This window comes from Brassica napus, chromosome A1 (assembly GCF_020379485.1).
Source record: "Brassica napus cultivar Da-Ae chromosome A1, Da-Ae, whole genome shotgun sequence".
NCBI lineage: Eukaryota > Viridiplantae > Streptophyta > Magnoliopsida > Brassicales > Brassicaceae > Brassica > Brassica napus.
In genome coordinates, this window is record NC_063434.1 from 10,352,463 (window position 1) to 10,373,906 (window position 21,444).

General features: G+C 40.9%; 4 protein-coding genes and 1 pseudogene across 4 annotated transcripts; 2 read left to right on the forward strand and 3 right to left on the reverse strand.

Moving 5' to 3' along the window:
• Window positions 1-5,193: 5,193 nt before the first annotated feature.
• On the reverse strand, window positions 5,194-6,570 carry LOC125591279. The gene has a single exon (XM_048765312.1). It carries the CDS (start codon window positions 6,568-6,570, stop codon window positions 5,194-5,196), a length of 1,377 nt encoding a protein of 458 aa, XP_048621269.1.
• Window positions 6,571-7,996: 1,426 nt separating this feature from the next.
• Window positions 7,997-9,656, forward strand: LOC106425350 (cytochrome b561 and DOMON domain-containing protein At4g17280). Its single transcript, XM_013866085.3, has 3 exons — window positions 7,997-8,783; window positions 8,879-9,133; window positions 9,219-9,656. Exons 1-3 carry the CDS (start codon window positions 8,139-8,141, stop codon window positions 9,525-9,527), a joined length of 1,209 nt encoding a protein of 402 aa, XP_013721539.2. The 5' UTR covers window positions 7,997-8,138; the 3' UTR covers window positions 9,528-9,656.
• A 22-nt stretch (window positions 9,657-9,678) lies between these two features.
• LOC106425351 lies at window positions 9,679-12,249 on the reverse strand (annotated as a pseudogene).
• Window positions 12,250-14,208: 1,959 nt separating this feature from the next.
• On the reverse strand, window positions 14,209-16,160 carry LOC106425371 (L-lactate dehydrogenase B-like). The gene is made up of 2 exons (XM_013866109.3): window positions 15,398-16,160; window positions 14,209-14,819 (listed from the first exon to the last, which is right to left on the reverse strand). The coding sequence occupies exons 1-2, from the start codon at window positions 16,004-16,006 to the stop codon at window positions 14,376-14,378; spliced, it is 1,053 nt and encodes a 350-aa protein (XP_013721563.2). The 5' UTR covers window positions 16,007-16,160; the 3' UTR covers window positions 14,209-14,375.
• A 2,561-nt stretch (window positions 16,161-18,721) lies between these two features.
• Window positions 18,722-20,860, forward strand: LOC106425464 (protein WHAT'S THIS FACTOR 1 homolog, chloroplastic-like). The gene has a single exon (XM_013866198.3). It carries the CDS (start codon window positions 18,902-18,904, stop codon window positions 20,165-20,167), a length of 1,266 nt encoding a protein of 421 aa, XP_013721652.1. The 5' UTR covers window positions 18,722-18,901; the 3' UTR covers window positions 20,168-20,860.
• The last annotated feature ends 584 nt before the right edge of the window (window positions 20,861-21,444 follow it).

Genomic DNA, 21,444 nt, shown 5'->3' on the forward strand with positions numbered 1-21,444 from the left:
CCAACCCAACCCAACCCAACCCAACAACTAGTAAACGGTTCTCTCACAGACCGATGAGGTTGCTCACCTGCATTCACTCCTCTTTGCCTCCAATATCCTTTCCTTTTGTTATTATACTGATATCTCTATACATGGTTCCACCTATCAGTGCAAGTACAAGACAATAACTCCAAACATAATTAAGCTCTATAACATTCAATTATTTACTTACTTTTAGGTTCTAGATACCTACCCAATAGTAGTTGTAAGATAAACATAGACAGACAGACAGAGAAAGAGAGAAAGAGAGGTGATGGTAAAGAAGTTGAGTTGGTGGAAACAAAGGCAGGCGAGACAGGTGTGAACCGGTTGTTGTTGACTCTCACCATTCATTACTAAACCCATGAAGTTTCATTAGTTACCCTCTATAAACCAGTTTTGTTTCTCACCTCTTTTAAGACGAGGAGCACTATGGTTGCATCTAATGTTGTATATACCATTAATTCTCTTTAAAAAAAAAAAACAAATGATAACAGCTAAACGTAATATGAACTAAACAAAAAAAAAGTGTAATTGAAAAGTTATGATCTCTCTATTAGACAGCTTAACCAACAAAGCTAACCCCACTTTCACTTCATATTTAATCTCTCTTTCTCTCCTCTTCTTTCTTCAACCATCTGCTTCTCTTAACATCCGAGTATTTTTTTATCAATGAGCATCTCAATGATGAAGTTCTTGAACCAAACCCTTTGTCTCTCTCTTGTCCTCTGCATATCCATGACTACTATGTCCTTTGCTCAGACATGTTCCAAATACAAATTCTCCAGTAACAATGTTTTTGCTTCCTGCAACGACCTTCCTTTTCTTGATTCTTTCCTCCATTACACTTATGATTCTTCCACCGGGACCCTCCACATCGCTTACCGCCACACCAAACTGACCTCTGGCAAATGGGTTGCTTGGGCCGTGAACCCCACGTCTACGGGAATGGTGGGAGCTCAAGCGATCGTGGCTTATCCACAATCAGACGGCACTGTCAGGGTTTACACTTCCCCTATCAGAAGCTACCAGACAAGTCTACAGGAGGGTGATCTGAGTTTCAACGTCTCTGGGTTGTCTGCAACTTATGAGAACAACGAGATGGGCCCCCAGACCCAACATACGATTGTGAGCGAGCCCCTATAACCACGCTTTCTGCAATTGCTTGTGCTACACTGTTATTCTGATCAGATACATAGCATATAGACCATACCTCAAAACAGTGTAAGAGAGCTAGGATTCGTTGGATAAGGGGTAGGAGATCCATATAGTGATAGGGGTGTAGGAGGGACTGTCTCACCTCGAAAGAAGAAGCTTCAAAGATAACTTTCTTGACCCGCAAGCTACCCATCGCTTCTATAGCCCACAGAAGAGATTTAAGGTCTGACTCCCGTTTATAGGCAGAGGAACAGAAAGCTCGACGACTATGATGAATAGGACGCCCACAGCTATCTCTTGTGATCCAGCTTGCTCCCGTAAACGGTCCCAAACTACTCCAAGCCATTCCAATGTTACATTTGATGGAACCCAAGGGAGGCTTAGTCCATATATTTTGAACAGTAGGAGGTTGAACCTGTACTTCCTCGCATGCCAGAACATTCGAATTAACCTTATTCCAAATCTCTGCTTCTTCTAGAGCTTTAGTAACCATTGAAGAAGCTGATATACGGGTCTTTTCAAACATCAGAGCATTCCTCCCCTTCCAGAGATTCCAAAGTATCCAGGGGAAAGATTTGATGTTGCTCTGCCTCCAACTTTGTTTTTTTGTACCCGCCACAAGGTAATGAAGGTTGAGGAAAATGGATGTAGTGGAGAATCCTGTGGGAGGGGGCTCAATATGTGCAAGTCTCCAGGCCTCTACTGCTGTAGGACAGAGGAACAATACATGACAAATCGTTTCCGATGCCTGACCACAGGCTAGGCAAGTCGAATCTACGTGTATACCCCTGGACTGAAGACGTTCTGACACCGCCAACGCACCAGACAAAGCTCTCCAGAGAAAATGTTGGATCTTTGGGGAAGTCTTGAGTTTCCAGATGCTTTTCCATAATTGCTTCTCCACTGGAGGGAGAGGACGAGGAGACGGGTTGTTAGAGTTATGGATCACAGACAGCATTTTGTAGCCACTTCTCGTCGTATACACACCATCTTTTGTAAAACCCCACACATCTGTATCTTGCTTATCCAAGGAGAGTTTGATTTTAAGAATCCGAGCCGCATCCTCTTCAGTAAAGGTATCAAACACTTTCTGAATATCCCAAGCAGAAGAATTAGGGAGCCTCAAGTCACTGACCAATAATGTGAGGTCTACGATACTATTTTGGCGGTACATGGGGGGCCTCGACTCATCATCCAGCAACCAGTTAGAGGTCCACACATTAGTCTGTTCCCCTGACCCAATAGTCCTTAGCATACCTGATTTTAAAGCTTCTCTACCATGGAGTATGCTCCTCCAAATGAAAGACGGACGGGAACCAATACTAGCTTCCAAGAAAGACCCATTTTTGAAATATCTGCTCTTTAAGACTCTAGCCATTAGAGAATCAGGTCTCGAGAAAACTCTCCACGCTTGCTTACCAAGTAAAGCTTGATTAAAGCGTCCCAAATCATGAAAACCCAGACCACCCTCTTCCTTGCCCTTACACATAGTGTCCCAAGATACCCAAGGTAATTTCCTTCTTGAGCCTCCATTGCCCCACCAGAAGTCTCTCATTGCCGAAGTAAGCTTAGCACACAAATCTTTAGGCAATTTAAAGACTGACATGGCATAGACTGGAAGTGCCATACCTATAGACTTCAAGAGAATTTCCTTGCCTCCTTGAGATAGAGTGCGAGCAAACCATCCATGTAATCTATGCTGCAGTTTTTCACGGATGTAATTAAGAATATTCTTCTTAGAGCCTTTAAAGACTTCAGGTAGACCAAGATATGTGCCTTCTCCACCTTCTTTCTCAATCCTGAGGACCTGTTTAATGTCTTCACGCAAACCCAGGTCAACCAAATCCCCAAAAATGATAGAAGATTTAGCCGGATTGATTTGTTGACCTGACGCATCCCCATATAATTTCAGACATCTGAGGACCTCAAGACTCTCCATCATATTGGCTCGACACATCAGTAAGCTGTCATCGGCAAACAATAAATGATGCACCGCCGGGCCTTGCTTATCTAGTTTGATCCCTTGGAGACGTCCCTTTGCTTCTGCCTGATTAAGAATACTAACCAAAGCTTCTGCGACGATGATAAATAGAAAAGGCGACATGGGATCACCTTGTCTAATCCCCCGCTCAGGTTTGATGAAGCCATGCGTTCTTCCATTCAAGAGGACTGTATACGACACTGTACTTACACATGCCATCACCCAACAGACCCATTGACGAGCAAAACCCATTCTCTCCATCAAAGTCTCTAAGAAACTCCACTCCACACGATCATAAGCCTTTGACATATCTGTTTTTATGGCCATAAACTGCTCACTTATTGACTTCTTAGTCCTCAAGCCATGGACCATTTCATGCGCAACCACTATGTTATCAGAGATGAGCCTCCCTCCAACGAAAGCGCCTTGAGTATCTGAGATGATGGAATCCATGATCGGCTTGAGTCTTTCAGATAATAACTTAGAGACTATCTTATACTGCACGGAACAAAGGCTAATAGGTCTCATATCCTTCATCGTTTCCGGTTTAGTTATCTTGGGGAGGAGGCAAAGTTGAGTGTGATTCCAGCCAGCAGGTAAGGAGGAGGTGCGAAAGAAACTCCGTACTTCTTCAGTGACCTGAGGACCCACAATCTGCCAATAGTTGCGGTAAAAAACGCCAGTAAGTCCATCCTCTCCTGGGGCACTACTACCTTTAACAGAGAAAGCAGCTAGTCTGATCTCCTCATCAGTTATCTCCTTTAGCAACGTCTCATTCATCTCCGGAGTTACACGTCTTTGAAAGCCTTCAAACAGGGTCTCAAGGTCTGAAGGGTTAGTACTCATAAAGAGGTCCCGGAAATATTCCACAGCTAAGTGGCCTTTAGCACCTTCAGAAAAGTGTTCAACGCCTCTTTCATCTTTCAGCATTAGAATGTTGTTTCTGATTTTCTTTCCTTTAACAACATTATGAAAGTAAGATGTGTTTTTATCACCTTCTCTAAGCCACTGCTCTCTACTTCTTTGTCTCCAGTATCTTTCCTCCTCCTTGTACGCTTCAGCCAGCTCAAATCTTAACAGCTTCATCTTCCTAGCACTTGGCCAGACCTTAGCGATCTCAAACTCCAGTTCCTTCTGCAGCCGTTGGATTTTAGTCAAAGAGTTGAACTGAGAACTCTTTTTCCATCGGGAAAGCTCCCTTCTACATCTTGATAGCCTATCCATTACAGAGGATGTCACACCATAAGCGTCACCACTCCACCCTCTTGTGATAGCTTCTTCAATTCCCACTTTACCGACCATTCTCTTATCAAAATAGAAACGACCAAACCCTCTATCTTCCGGCTCCAGAGAGAACGATAGTAGAATAGGTCGATGATCAGATGGCCACATTTCCAAATACTCTAGATTGGCTCGGGGGAAGAGTTGGAACCATTCATCGTTCCCAAAGCTCCGATCTAAGCGGCACTGTATCCATATATTATCGCGCCATCCCGCCCAAGACAGAACGTTACCAATCGATCTAACTTCTTTGATCTTACAGTTCTCCACCATATTGCGGAAATCCCAAAAAGTTGACTCATTGCGCAGAGAACCTCCAAGCTTTTCTGAGTTGTCCAGAAGCTCATTGAAATCACCAATAAGTATCCAAGCATTGTTTCTAGACAAACCAATGCTCTCAAGTTTTTCCCAGACGGTGTGTCGACGCTCCCTTACAGGGTCTCCATAGACACAAGTCAAGAAAAAAGTAACCGAACCAAACTTCACACTAAGGTCAATGATCCTCTTATCAGCAGACAGGACCTCAACCTTATAACAATCTTTCCAAAGCACTGCTAAGCCTCCACTCAAACCAATAGGCGCCACAGTGAACATCTTATCGTAACACAAATCTTTTTGTAAACCAAGCATGTAAGTATCTTGTTGCTTAGTTTCCGTGAGAAACAAGAAATCCGGAAAATACTTTTTACGCATTTCCGTCAAACGACGAACTGTCTCGGTGTTTCCCGCCCCGCGACAGTTCCAACTCAAAATGCTCATTGGGATGGCAGCGGCCTCAAAATGGAGGCCACCGTATCTTCTTTGGTTTTAGATGTCTTGTTTCCCTTCTCAATCTGAACTCCCTCTGCTTTCCTTTTGGAGGAAGGCGCCCCTTCATCTGACTGCTCATGAACCGGTGTGGACTTGGACTGCACATTCTTCGCTGGTCTTATATGTCTTACCCAAGCTGGAGGCCGGTTCCTTCCATTTCTCCTACCCCTCGATGACCCGGTTTGAGAAGACCCTGAGGCTCCTATAGTAAAGACTGCCGGACGTTTTGGTGCAGGAGCAGGACTTATGCTTTCACCAGATAATTGTACCTCAGAGGAGCTATGAATACGTTCACCAGCAGGAGCTGTCACCGCGTGAGCCACCATCCTCGTCTCACCAGAGGCAGACTCAGACACGCCATACCCAAAGACATGACCTTTCTCTTTTTCCAAATTATGAGAGATTTTAGTCAAAACCGCAGGAGGGTTAGACTTCTCCAGCTCAATAGATTGTTGAACGCGTAGAATGCGTGCACGGCGCTCCGTCTCATTGGAATGAGAAATATATTGCATCGCCATAGCTCTGTCTTCTGGAGGTAGCTCAGGAAACAGAGGAGGGAAACCCGGGGGACCTTCTAAGCGGTTTGTAGTAGGAACTATATCAGTTTGCTCCTGAATGTTCTTTTCCAAAGGTTTCTGCACATGCCTTTGAAGACGTTGTTTAGAATAAGGACATGCCGACTTCTCATGTGTCAAACGACGACAACCATAGCACCTCTTATGAATTTTTTCATATTCATATTCAATCACCACAACATCCCCCGAAGGAAGGTTTAGGTTCTTCACTTCAAAGGCAGGATCAGTTGCGGAGAACATGACCTTAGCTCGTATATACTCTGTTTTCTGAGATCTCTTGGGGTCATAAGCGATCTCAATCACTGCCCCCACTTTTTTCGCCAGCATATACATGGTATCAATAGTGTAGTGGTTGATAGGGATGTTTCTGATTCGGATCCAAACCTCAAACTTGGAAAGGAAGTCTCTAGGTGGAGAAGGAGTCCAACGCTCTAAGATCATGGTCCAATGATTGTAAGACCAAGGTCTGTCCTTTAGGACAGTAATCAGATCTTCTTCACGCTTGAAGACAAACTGGAACCGGTCTCTGGACAGCGCAATACCTCTGACTCTGTCATACAGACGCCATGCTTGAGGCATAAAGTCGATCATTCTTGCCATGTTTTGAGCATCGGGATTCAGAAGACGGCCAATAATGCTGAGAGCATTTTCATCAAATAGATGAAACTTGGGTTCATCGGGGAGAATGATCGGATCGTCATCCTCAAGCGACATAGAACGGATAGCCACATGAAGTTTGTCAGCCATGTTACCGGAGACGTGAGATACACGGCGGAGGGGAGGAGAGCTTGTGGGTAGCAAATCTGTGAGAGATCCAACCTTAGTGCAATTAATTACGCAATACTCGGAGATGATTTTAAAAGACAGCATATTAGAGCGCAAAATTATAGAGTAGAAAAAGGAGAAATGGAAAGAAACTAATAATAAAGGAAAGAGAGATATTCAATTGATAACCAGAAGCGGCAATACGTGATAGAGAATTTTTTCAAAAGGAGAGAAAGAGGAAAGTGACAGGGTATGAAATAAATGGGAAATGAAAAAAGGAAAACTATCCCGAAACTACCGTAGCTAGGACAGCCGGTAAAGAGAGTCCACTCTACGGCGAGGGAGAAAAGGAAAGCAGTGAAATGCGATTTCCGGTGGAGAGCCAAAATAAATCGGTTGTTAGATGATCAATATAAATCATGATGACTCTATTCTTAAAAAATTTATATGAACACAAAATAAAAATCAATTTAAATTTTTATTTTTACCGGAAAAAAACCTGCGTTTTCTAAGCGCGGGTCAAAATCTAGTTTTACTTTAATCTTGTTAATGTTGATACCCGTAGGAATAGTGAAAGGATATATTCAATATAAACTAAAACATTTTAAGTTAATAAGAAGTAAATAATATATACCTACCAAAAAAAAGAAGTAAATAATATATAAATTATAATTAGTGTAGATAAAATATAATATGTTGGATCATCAAGCGGGTGGAGGGTCACGCATAAACAGTGAGGCTCGAGCCTCAGCTCTAGAATGGTTGACTACATGGGCCAAAAGTAAGTCGACACGTGGAAAAAGGGTCCCACATCCACATGGTGGCAGTTGAGATGTTGACTAAATGACCCTAAGCTCCTAAACCCAACCCAACCCAACCCAACCCAACAACTAGTAAACGGTTCTCTCACAGACCGATGAGGTTGCTCACCTGCATTCACTCCTCTTTGCCTCCAATATCCTTTCCTTTTGTTATTATACTGATATCTCTATACATGGTTCCACCTATCAGTGCAAGTACAAGACAATAACTCCAAACATAATTAAGCTCTATAACATTCAATTATTTACTTACTTTTAGGTTCTAGATACCTACCCAATAGTAGTTGTAAGATAAACATAGACAGACAGACAGAGAAAGAGAGAAAGAGAGGTGATGGTAAAGAAGTTGAGTTGGTGGAAACAAAGGCAGGCGAGACAGGTGTGAACCGGTTGTTGTTGACTCTCACCATTCATTACTAAACCCATGAAGTTTCATTAGTTACCCTCTATAAACCAGTTTTGTTTCTCACCTCTTTTAAGACGAGGAGCACTATGGTTGCATCTAATGTTGTATATACCATTAATTCTCTTTAAAAAAAAAAACAAATGATAACAGCTAAACGTAATATGAACTAAACAAAAAAAAGTGTAATTGAAAAGTTATGATCTCTCTATTAGACAGCTTAACCAACAAAGCTAACCCCACTTTCACTTCATATTTAATCTCTCTTTCTCTCCTCTTCTTTCTTCAACCATCTGCTTCTCTTAACATCCGAGTATTTTTTATCAATGAGCATCTCAATGATGAAGTTCTTGAACCAAACCCTTTGTCTCTCTCTTGTCCTCTGCATATCCATGACTACTATGTCCTTTGCTCAGACATGTTCCAAATACAAATTCTCCAGTAACAATGTTTTTGCTTCCTGCAACGACCTTCCTTTTCTTGATTCTTTCCTCCATTACACTTATGATTCTTCCACCGGGACCCTCCACATCGCTTACCGCCACACCAAACTGACCTCTGGCAAATGGGTTGCTTGGGCCGTGAACCCCACGTCTACGGGAATGGTGGGAGCTCAAGCGATCGTGGCTTATCCACAATCAGACGGCACTGTCAGGGTTTACACTTCCCCTATCAGAAGCTACCAGACAAGTCTACAGGAGGGTGATCTGAGTTTCAACGTCTCTGGGTTGTCTGCAACTTATGAGAACAACGAGATGGTTATCTTGGCAAGTCTGAGTCTTGCACAGGATCTAGGGAATGGTGGAACCATTAACACTGTGTGGCAAGATGGTTCCATGTCTGGAAACAGTCCTCTGCCTCATCCAACTTCTGGCAACAATGTCCGCTCTGTCTCCACTCTCAATGTGGTCTCAGGTGTTTCTGCAGCTGCCGGAGGTGCTGGAGGAAGTTCCAAGCTCCGTAAACGCAACGTGAGTTTATTCTTCTCTTGACATTGTTTCCTATCATTTTTTTTTTTTGAAAAACAGAGAATAATGATTGGTTTGTTGATAATTGGGGGGCTTAGATACATGGAATATTGAACGGAGTGAGTTGGGGAATCATGATGCCAGTAGGGGCAATCATTGCCCGCTACTTGAGAGTCGCCAAATCAGCAAACCCTGCTTGGTTCTACATTCACGTTTTCTGCCAGGCTTCTGCTTACATCATTGGTGTGGCCGGATGGGCCACTGGTCTCAAACTCGGTGGCGACTCACCAGGGATCCAATATAGCACCCACCGTTCTATCGGGATTGCTCTCTTCTCCCTAGCAACAGTCCAGGTATATAATACACACGTTTACATCCAGAAGAAAATGAGCAATTTAAAGCGTTCTAAGCTGGATCATTTCTTGTGTTACATGTCAGGTTTTTGCGATGTTTCTGAGGCCGAAACCAGAGCACAAGCACAGGCTCTACTGGAACATATACCACCACTCGATAGGCTACACGTTGATCATCCTGGGGGTGGTGAACGTGTTTAAAGGGCTAGACATATTGAGTCCTAAGAAGCAGTGGAAAAACGCTTACACTGGTATCATCGTTGCTCTCGCCATTGTCGCCGCCCTGCTTGAAGCCTTCACTTGGTATGTGGTCATTAAGAGAAGGAAACTAGAGGAATCTGCTAAATCGGCCCCGCATGGAGCATCCAACGGCTCTCGGTCTCAGTATGCTTAAGACTAGCACTAGAGCTGTTTCCTTTTCTCTGTGCATAGAGCGTGTTCTTTTTATGATTTATCTGCTTATCTATCCATTTTCAGTAGGTTAATGTCGAGTTCCCATATGCGTTTATGATTTTTGCCTCTACTTTCCCTTCTGAACAGAGAAATAATAATTGCCATTTTATTTTATCGGACACTAAAGGAGGTGTACATGTGGATTTTATATAATCTAAACGAGCCAGGCCAGTCAATACTCAATAGCTTAGACACAGAGATGGAGACATTACCTAATACGTAACAACAATCTTTGATGCTCCAAGATTGTCTTTCAATGATTAGAAGGTATGGGCTTCTGAGTACACGAAGTGCGTGCTCAAGCAAGATCTCGGGGCTTAAGGCTTGCGATCTCGCTTACCACATGAGCTTTATCTGCTTCAAAGCTTTCGTCCTCTGCCACCAAACAAATATGAATCATAAGCATAAGAAGTTTGTTTACGGTCAGAATCAGGTCCATTCTCTAGTAATAGTAATACACAAGTCTCATAACCCAAGTTCCATACCTTTGTCAAGTTTGAGATCAGCCAACAATCTTAGAAGCTTGTTTCTGTTTGCCACCAAAACGTTGATGATGTCTGAGGGTTTCTTTTGGTTTGCAACAAACAGCTGTACAAACATAACAGTATCTGTTAACTTAGATTTTTCCCTTCAAGTCTATATTTTCAAAACTAAACTACATCACTCTATGACAGACATTTTCCAACGTCTCACTGATTATGTTTCACTAGGTAAAACTACTCCATGACTATAGGGGACAGGAAAGGTACCTTGAAAACATGGAAAACTTCTATTTGAATAGTCTTGCTTGATTCCTACAAGTGAGTTTTCATCCACAAGCTCAAGTTACTCCCTATACTAAATCAGTTTGGTTGAGCCACACATCGAGGGCAAAATAATTCAGGAAATCGAGTAAAGCATCATACTCTGAGAAGATTCATGAGAATTCTCAAGTTATCCATTGAGCTCACATATTTCGTCATCACAACTGAGTTTGACCGATCCAGTAATATATCGCCCAACAACTGTAAAAATTTACACATTATGCTCTGTTACTGCAAGCGTTTTCATGATCACACATTTAAGATATCATATCACCACTCCTCAAAGTAACTCTACCTTAATAGCCTGCCGCCTGGTTATATAATTACTTGATTCAAGAAGCTTTGAGTTGAAGTCTGCAAAAAACTGTGACCAAGAACAGCTGAGAATCAAATGCATTGTCCGAGATGAAGCAGTTGCATATGCTTTGAAGCAAAACATTATGATTTGGTAAATTGTAAGAGAAGCTACCCATTCTTCGTTCTTAGTGAGAAACTCAGCAACTGTAGACTTTTGCCTAGTCAGAAGTTCTTGCAAGAAATAAATCACAGAAGTAAAGTGATAACGGTGTGTTTTACAGAAATCTAAAATCATGGTTTCAGGGGAAATCTCAAATATGTTGCAGTGTACAAGAACCTTGAAAGTTGCAGCAGCATCAGCAGCAATGTCGAAATTGGGAAGCTGTACGTAGTAAAAAAAACTTCTTCACATGCTGCGAGTCCAAAACATATCTGGACCAAAGAAAGAGAAGTGGTTTCCAATATAATATGCTCCATAAAAACACAGCTACTAGTAAACTGTTTTCACTATATACAAATTCGGAAGAAGAATTTTCTCTTTGTCTATGAGAACATATAGGATGTAGTGTGTGGTAAGAGAAGGAAACATAAAAGTAGCTTACTTTGCAACAATCTGATGGCGGATGCACTCTCTAAACATAGTACCATAGAGTGTAACGCCAGATCTGTGTGTTTCAAAGCTGAGAGAAATCATATAAAACCCCATATGAATGAGATAAAAAGAGTTAGACTTTAGATCTCTAAAAGCCACTAATGAAATGGTCAATACATATTCAATCTCATAAACTCACCCGTCCACAAGAACATCCATAAGATCAATGTTGGACTCGAGATAATCAGAAGCAACAAGACGTGAATTGACTTGTGTAGCATCTTTCCTGCCCTAATAAGAAGAAAAAAAATACAAATTATTTATTGAATGCAGCCAACAACTTCATCTCAAGTGGCTTCTATGTTACCTCCAAGCTCAAATAGGGAAGAGAAGTGATCAAGCCACGAAGAGTCTCACCCTTAAAGAACTCCAGAGTCAGCTGGGCACAAGCTTCAGCTACAGGCTCAGCTTCACTGTTTCCATAGAGAATTAACTTCGACTCTCGTAAGCTCTTGCTTAGCTCCGCTAGCTGCAACGCAATTGTCACAAATCAGAATTCGAAGATCAATGCGCAGCGAAGGATTCCTTCTATAAATTGAATCACAGGAACTGAAAATTGGAGGAACCTTTTCTTGGCTTTTGGACTCGCGAAGGTCGGGTGTGGAGACAGATCGATCGGCGTAAACGAGGAGATCGCGAGTCTGTCGAACGATGTCTGGGGGAGTCCGAGGCTTGGATTTGAAGAGACCTTTCATCTCCGCCTGAACCGGAGACAAATCTTCTCCGGCTGGGCTCACCAGGCAGCAGCATTTTCTTTTGACCCGCACGATTCTATCCTCACAGTTTACTAATGAATTCACTAGAATTTCACCATGCTTCAAAGAGATCCCTTTGTATTTTTCAAAACTGTATTTTTTTTTTTTTTGAAAAAAAAATCAGAGTGTATTGATCTAAAGTCTATTGAGAAAGTGTTTAGTATATTGAGCTAAAGTGTATTGATTTTTGAGAATTTGTACTCCCCCTACACACAACATTTACCCTATTTGCATTCCATACCTTATTTTCCCCCCCCCCCCCCCCCCCCCCCCAATTTTCTTCTCCCCATCATTACCATTTTCCATCCATTCTATGGTATCCCACTTTGTTTAGTATATTGAGCTAATTTACTCTTGATTTTTTGGCTTTTGAAGATAAATGTTTAAACAAGACGATTTTCTATTTGTTAATCATAATAATAATTTTAAAACTTATTTTTTTTGTATTACTATTGGTATAAAGTTGTTAATTACATAAAATAATGTATTTGTAATCACTTTAATTTTGAATGTGTAAAAACTAAAAAATCTGTTAATTTTAATAATATATTTTTACCTTTTTAGTTTTTTTTTTTGAATTTAAACAAACCAATAACATATTCATATTATTAACAACATAACTTATAGCTGCAGTACACAATTACTGACGATTGATCAGTGTAGGAATGGACACTTTACCCGATATCCAAAGTCGAATCCGAACCCGATCCGAAAAATCTGAACCGCAATCCGAACCAAAGTAGCAAAATATCCGAACAGGTATTGAATTAGAAAAGATTGGATATCTGAATCCGAACATGTAATATCCGAACCCGAATGGAATCCGAAGATAACCGAACATATGTATAATCAAGAGTGGACGTTCGGGTACCCATTCATGTTTGGTTCGGATCTATTCGGGTTTCGGTTTTTCGGGTTTAAAGATTTTAGCCCCATTCGGGTATTTCTAAATTTTGGTTCGGGTTCGGTTCAGTTCAGGTTCGAATAAACCATTTAAATTATTTTAAAAATTTTAATATTCATTATATGCTTATAATTTCTCAAAATCTATAAAACCAAAAAAATATATTGCATATAAATTTGTATAATATATGTCAAAATATCTAAAATTAACATATAAATTGGTTTGTTTTGAATATTTGGATAGAAAATCAATAGATATTTCAAGTATTTTGGTGTTTTGAATATATTTTAGGTATTTTAGACATTTACTTTTGACTATTTATGTATATTTTCAAGTATTTTGACAACTTAAAAATATCTTATGTGTTTTGGATGTTTTTAATATATATTAAATCTAAAAATAAGTAATATATTTAGGTATATAAATCTATTTCGGTTACATTCGGGTACCCGAGATACTTCAGTTCATGTCGGGTTTTGTTTCGTTTCTTTAGATATCAAAATTTTAAACTCGTTCGGATATTTAATCAGTTTTGGTTCGGGTTCGGTACTTCTTTTTCGGATTGGGTTCGGTTCGGTTCTTCGGATCCGGTTTTTTTGCCCAGCCCTATGTATAATAAACAATATATTTCTAGTTTACATCTCTCACTTTATATAAAATATTTATATTGATACTACATATACTTTAAGTTCATATGATATACATAAAATTACAGAGAAAATGATTTTTTACTCATTTAAAATGCATGTCAAACTTTTTATTTCAAGAATTAACAAAAAGTTACATTTAAAATTTTAAAACAATAACCAAATTAATGTATTTTTTAGTTTCGAAATATTGTGTCTAAATCTATTAATCATTCAATCTATTAAAGATAAAAAAAATTAGTTAAGTGAAAGTTATATTTTTAACTACAAGAAATTTGAGAAATGAAAATTTTTAATTTTTTTTTCAAAATCTAAATATCTGAACCCGATCTGAAATAACCGAACACAGACTAAAAATATTCGAACCCGACCCGAAGTACATAAATACCCGAACAGGTTCTCTACCTCTAAACCGAAATACCCAAAAATCTGAAATACCCGACCCGTATCCGAACGGGTACCCAAACGCCTACCCCTGGATCAGTGTATTATGATTTTGACACTCGGATTGTGCAGAGACATTACCATATCACCGCACCATTCTTCTGTTTAGCTAAGCATCTGTAGAATTCAAAACTCGGAATCATTCTTTATAACCACGCATTTACATAAGATATAGTGATATAGAGATAAAACTTCGACACCAACATCCGTGTGATGATTGATGATTATTAATCATAACAAAACAAAAAGTTGTTTTTAAAAAAATGAAGCAGATGGAGAGATGATGTTCAAAGTCCCAACTGGCTTTGCATCTCCAATATAGTCTTCGCCGATTTCTGCAGCTTCTCAGCCTCTTCATCAGTCATATGCACATTAGTCACAGCCACCACACCGTTACGTCCAAGCAGAGCCGGGAGACTGAGGAATACGTCACCGCCCTCAACACCATAAAAGCCACGAGCAAGTACCGTGACTGGATGGATCTTACGCTGGTCTCGGAGGATGGTGCGAGCCAGGTTGGCAACAGAGTAGCCAATGGCCCATGAAGTGTAGCCCTTGAGTTTAATAACTTCATAGGCACTGCCAACGACGGTCTGGTGAATGTCCTCAAGGTTTTGTTTCTCATAAGCTATCTGTTGCTTCTCCAAAAAGCTTAGCAAAGGGATGCCTCCCACACTTATGCTTGACCACAATGCCACCGAGCTATCCCCATGCTCTCCCACGATGAATGCCTACAACAACCATTTGATCGATCAGATCTATTAAAATCGAAGAAACTGCAAACACCTAATTAATTCTCTTGTTGGAAATTATTAGGCCTGACATTCTTCCAGACCTCGATAAACTGGTTCAGACCAAACGAGATCAGTACATTTTAACCTACTAAGCATTTCTGATTTACAACATGCGGGTCTCCATTCGTATCCGAATAATCTAATTTTTTTTCTATATATATTATGTATTTTTAGATATTAGGATATATTTTTGGTATTTCAGTTTTGTATTCGAGTTTTCATATGTAGTTTTGGATTTTCAGGTAAAACTTTGGAATTTAGATATATATATTTAGTTTTTCCTTAAAAATTCATGTATATTTTCGGGGCATAGAGTATTTTTAATACTTTTTTATACTAAACATATTCAAACCAAACAATATTCGAAATTTTTTTGATATTAAATGGTTTCGAAAAATGAAATCCAAACCAATACGGACCCAAAAAACAAATCTAAAATCAAACCGAAAATTTTAAGGTAACTATATATGTAGTAGGTCCACAAAAATGCATATGCCTAGTACGCTAGAACTGACCTGCACATCCTGGGCATTAACGTCGAGATGATCTGCGATCAAGAATCTGAACCGAGACGAGTCAAGATTAGTACCAGACCCAAGCACTCGATTCACGGGAAAACCGGAGAGCTTCCACGCCACGTAGGTCAAGACATCAACGGGATTGGAGACGATGAGTAAGATTGAATTAGGAGATAGCTTCGCTAGTGGAGGGATGATCTGGCGGAAGATAGCTACATTTCTCTGAAGGAGATTGAGCCTGGACTCCCCCGGATTCTGTCTTGCACCGGCGGTGACGATGCATAGATCGGATCCTGCGGTGATGTTGTAGTCAACGGAAGCGGTGAATCTAGTGCGGGGGAGGAAAGCAGCGGCGTGCTGGAGATCGAGCATCTCGCCTCGAAGCTTATCAGGGTTAGCGTCAACGAGTGCGATCTCGTCTGCGAGATCTTGAGTGAGGATGGTTTGAGCGATGGCCATTCCGACGTTTCCGACGCCGACGACGGAGATTTTGGTGCAGCGGTTGGAAGGGATAGGAGGATCGGAGTTGAGGATGGGTTTGAAAAAGGCGCTTGTGAGATCCAACCCACCTGGACCGAACGATGAACTGGATGCGTTCTTCTTCATTACAAATCAAAGTTGCTTGCTTTGTTTTTTCTTCGAGTTTGGGTTTGAATGTCTGAGAGGGAAGTGTACTTATAGGGGAAACTGAAGTATATCACATTTTACATTTTTGTCCCTCTGTGTTGTTTTTAATGATATTTTATCTATTTCATACATATTAAGAAAAATTAAATATATTTTATTTTACTTTTTTTGAAATTTATTTTGATTAAATTAGTGTTTATTTGTTTTAATAAAATTCAACCATTCATATTTTATATTTTTTTACTATAACATTAACTTTTAAAATATACAAACAAAAGCTAAAATATCAATTATTTAAATCTAGAAGAGATACTGCTATATTAACGTATTGTTCAAGTCTCATCTAATTTAATAGTTTACGGTTTGAAACAGACCGCAGCCCACTGTTTGGGTGTTTGCTTTTAGCAATTCTTTTTCTCTAGATGGTTTTAGCATTTAGAATCCTCTTAACGAAACCTTGAAAAGAATCAAAAGCGGCTTTGTTGAAATAGTGATATTATTACTTGCATCGGTCTAAGAGACTTGCTAACTTTGCTATTTGCAAAGATCCAGAAGATTGAATAGTATAAATTATAAAAAGGTCCAAGTCTTCAATTTATTTAAGACCAAGCACCAAACGTATTAAGTCCTTGGGTCCTTGACAATGCAGCTGCATGTTATTAATACTAGTTGTCTTTTATGCAATTTAAGAGGAATGGTATGAAGGATAAAAGTTTTGGAAGAGTCATCTTTGTTTGTCAAGAAAGAAAAGTTGATAATTTGACTTTGACTTGTGCATCAACCGACAAAGAATGCATATTATTGCTAACCAACTTGGTTTTAATTATCACGTACGAAAAGGTAATTTAACTCTTTAGACGTCAGTCTAAGTGTTGTTATTATTGATCCGATGTAATGGTGAGAATGAGTTCACGTGTGGTAAGGATGAGCGAAAGAGATGCAATTAATATTGATCCAATAGAACTTTCTCGGTCTCTCCATTCATCAATATTTGCCACTTTGTGATGAGATAGAGAATGCATGCATGCATCTCCTCTCAACGATCTCAAAGTATGAAGTACCTACATGTTCTTCCGCTTCTTTAACCATCTTTCTCTTACTTCCACCTCCCTCACCAAACACTTCATTCTGATCCCCTGTGCCGTGTTGCAGAAGCATCCTTCTATTATGTCATATACATATAATATTCTGGGCTGTGATATATGGAAAAGTTTAAAAGGATTGATTTGGTTACCTATGTCACCAAAGTTGATTTATCTTTTCTGTCACACATCCGTTTAGAACTCTAGAATTAAGCGTGTTTGATCTGGAATAGTGGAATGATAAGTAACCTATCGGAAAGTGATTTGCAATACCGTGTGAGTGAGTCCAAAGCACGTAAAAAGGTCGATTGTGATACTAGGATCAGTAAACAAGTCTTTAGGGCCTTGAAAAATTAATATACCGACCGCTAGAACGGGATGAAACCTACGGATCGAAAGAGCGGGTGTGGGTGGCCCATTAACCATGGGCAGTCAGAACGTTACAAGTGGTATCAGAGCTGGTTAGCCATCTCGGTTTTGACTCGGGAGGCGTCTTGAGACCTGTCATGGGCGGAACAAGGACGTTGCGTTCTTTGAGAGGGGGTGAATCGTAATATCCCGAATTGTGATATATGAAAAGGCTTAAAAGGATTGATTTGACTATCTATGTCACCAAAGTTGATTTACCTTTTTCGTCACACATTCGTTTAGAACTTTAGAGTTAAGCGTGTTTGAGCTAGAATCGTGGAAGGATGAGTGACCTATCGAAAAATGATTTGTGATACCGTGTGAGTGAGATCAAAGCACGAAAAAATGTGGGGTGGTGATTGAAGTGCCAATAAACAAGTTTTTAGGGTCTTGGAAAATTAACGCACTAATAAGACGAGGCTCTCGGCCAGGCGCCGTGTGCGGTCGGAGCGTTACAATACCATCGAAGGAGTCTCCTCTGTTCCGATTGTTCTTTTACTAATTCATAAAAGTTTGGCTGATACGATACATCGAGTTTGCATCTAGAGTCTAGATGGGCCAGCACAATCAGATAGTTCTGCCACGACGCGGTAAACTTTTCTTTGCTATATCGACTAGCTCTTTAAGAATTCCGTGAGGTGTCTATGGTCCCTGTTGTTGCTTCGAGAGTTTTGGAAGATCCACGTGGGAGGTGGAGCCAGCCATTAATGGTAGAGATCAACTCCTAAGTCCTAACCAAACTACTTCAACAGATTTTCTGCTGTTAGTTAACTCTCCAACAATGTCTAAGATGTCTTTAAACTTTGTGACATAGACCAATGCCTCCTTTATTATATAGCCTTCCCTTCACTAAACTTATTAAGCGAGCAAGGTTTGATGTTAGGAAGAGCAACAACATCAATACTCATCAATGGAAGCGCCCATCAATTAGGTGGCTCTCAAGCGGCCGGTGAAGCGACCTCGTCGCTGTCAAATTCTAAAATCCATTCAAATCTTGAGATGCGAGTTGTTGACTCTAGAAGCTCTATCAAGTTTGACGGACTGTTTCTTCGGACCCTTTTTGTATCTAGTCAGTGGACTTTAGTCAAAAAGGCTTTTCTACGGGCTTGCGTGTTCGTCTCCCACCACACGATCTGCTCTCGCAAACCAATTAAAAATTAAAGCCGGTTTAGCATATGATCTGATTAATTTTGAGAACCGGTTTAGCCAAACACTCCTCCACAACCTCTTCCCTCATCAAATCTCCAGTCCACTTCGTCGTTTTCTCATGGTAATTAGGGTTTCTGTGGTACCCAACTAAGAACACATTGCTTCCCTCCACTCTAAAAGTGCAAGCTTTCAATCCGATTGTGCTTCTAAAGGTCGAAGCTTTCCTTCGACTGATATGGTTAGGGTTCTGGGTTCTTCTACTGCAATCCAACATCATACCAAGTCGATCCCACTCTTAATCCGAAGATTCTCGCTTCCTTCGACAAGGAAAGACCCGGACCTCGAATCTGCTCTCTCACGCAACAAGAGATGGATAGTCAACAGCCGTCTCAAGAACATCATCCTAAGGTGTCCCAACCAGGTAGCACCCGTTAAGTTTCTACAGAAGAAGTTCAAGACTCTTGATCTCCAAGGGAAGGCCTTGAACTGGCTTAAGAAGTACCCTTGTTGCTTCGACGTTTATCTCGAGGAAGATGAGTATTACTGTCGTTTGACGAAGCCCATGATGGCCCTTGTGGAAGAAGAGGAGCTTGTTAAAGAGGCCCAAGAGCCTGTCTTGGCGGATAGGCTTGCGAAGCTGCTTATGATGAGTGTTGGCCAGCGTCTTAACGTGGTGAAGCTTAATGAGTTGAAGAGGAGTTTTGGATTTGGGGATGATTATGTGGTTAGGATAGTGGCCAAGTACGCGGATGTGTTTCGGTTGGTGAATTATAGCGGTAGGAAGAGTTCTATGGAGATTGAGCTTTTGTCTTGGAAGCCTGAGTTGGCTGTTTCCGCTGTGGAAGCTGCAGCGGTGGGGAATGAGTGTGGTGGGTCTGAGGCTAGCTTCTCTTGCTCTTTGCCCACCACGTGGACTAATCCTTGGGAGAGGTTTATGGAGTTTAATGCGTCTCCTTACATATCTCCGTATCGAGAGCCTGGGGAGGTTGTGGAGGGTTCGAAGGAGAGTGAGAAGAGAAGCGTTGGTTTGGTGCACGAGTTGCTCTCGCTGACGCTGTGGAAGAAGCTGTCTATGGTGAAGCTGAGTCATTTCAAGAAGGAGTTTGGGCTGCCTGAGAAGCTAAACGGTATGCTTCTGAAGCATCCAGGGATATTCTACGTTTCTAATAAGTATCAGGTTCACACTGTGCTTCTTAGGGAAGGCTATGATGGCTCGGAATTGGTTCAGAAAGACCCGCTCGTTGTTGTCAAGGATAAATTTGGGGAACTGATGCAGCAGGGATTGTATGAGTATAATCGAAGGAGGTATTTGGCTAATCTTGAGAAGAAGAGGGAGAAAGGTATTGAATCTGTGAAGTCTGTGGTGAGGAAGAGAGACGGGATTGACCATGGGGACGACGATGTTGATGAACAAGAGAATCATGGGGGTCGACCAGGCGGTATGTTTGATCCAGAAGAAAGAAAAAGGTTCTATCAGATTCTCTTCAGTGACACCCAATAAGAGCACTTTGGTAAAGTTGAGACATTATTAGCTGAGAATTGCTAAATCTTCACTGAGTTTGGGACAGACAGCTTGTTAAGTTGTGGTCACAGATGCTACCTAGTTGTTCCCAGGGAATGCAACTTCAAGTTGAAATCTGATTACAGTCTGGGACAGCTAAAAATGCTTATAGTTTTCGCCTATTGCCAGAATCATACCCAATGCCATTTAGGGGGTGTGTGTGTCAAGACTGAAGAGTTGGCTGAGCTGAGTTAAATGTTTTATCCTCCAAGAATAGTGACTGGGGAGTGTGTTATACCTCGTGAACGTGGTTTAGTAACTCAGTGAAGACCTTTGCACGGCACTTGTAGTTTTCGCCTATTGCCAGTATCATGCCCAATGCCATTGTAGTTGATGCTCGTAATGAGACTCATTCCACTTTCTTTTTCCTCCGCCTCAGTATTCATTATCTTATCTAGTAACACCTCTCTCTTTGTTATCCAACTGGTGGAAATTTATACTTTTCGTACCTCATATATGTTGAACTAAAGCCTTTGGTTCCTTTATGTTTTGAGGCAATGTTGCCATTTGCACATGGTCTTTTTTTTGTTTATCGTAGTACAGTTTGGTTCACAAAAGTGACTTTGTATTTTGGCACTTTTCTCTGTATTTGTGGGAAAGAAAAAGCTGCATTGACCTGGGTGTCACTGTCCTGGAACCCATCTCACCCTAAACGTGGAATCCATGTTTACATCTGTCCAACACACAGGGTGTCACCGTCCTGGAACTCAGACACAAATGATGTACTCTGCTTCAGTGCCTGCCAGGTTCAATCCAGGGGACTAGACAAGTGTAGGGAAAGCTTCCAAATGAGAGGCCTCAGGCTCAGGGTCGGTTTAAGGTCGTGCTGGAGGACTGGGCGGAGGCAACAATGTAAGGCAGCATGGAGAGAGAGGACGCAGATAGGAGGCGAGAAGAAGATGATGAGAAGGAGAGAGGCGTTGGCAGTAAAGTCGTTGGGCCCCGTTCGTTTGTACATGTGGAAGATGCATCCAGATGGTCCATCTAGATGTCTTATCCAGATGCTCCATCTGGGTATTGTTCGTTTCTTCATTTCGTCCATGCATCCAAATGAATCATCTGAATGCAACTATGTTCGTTTGCTTGTCATTTTTTAACTTTCATCTGCATCTAGGTAGACTTGTTAATAAAATGAATAAAATATAATTTTTTACGTTTCGGCGGAAAAATAGTATTTTTATGGTTTTGGCCGAAAATATTTTTGCGGTTTTTGAGGA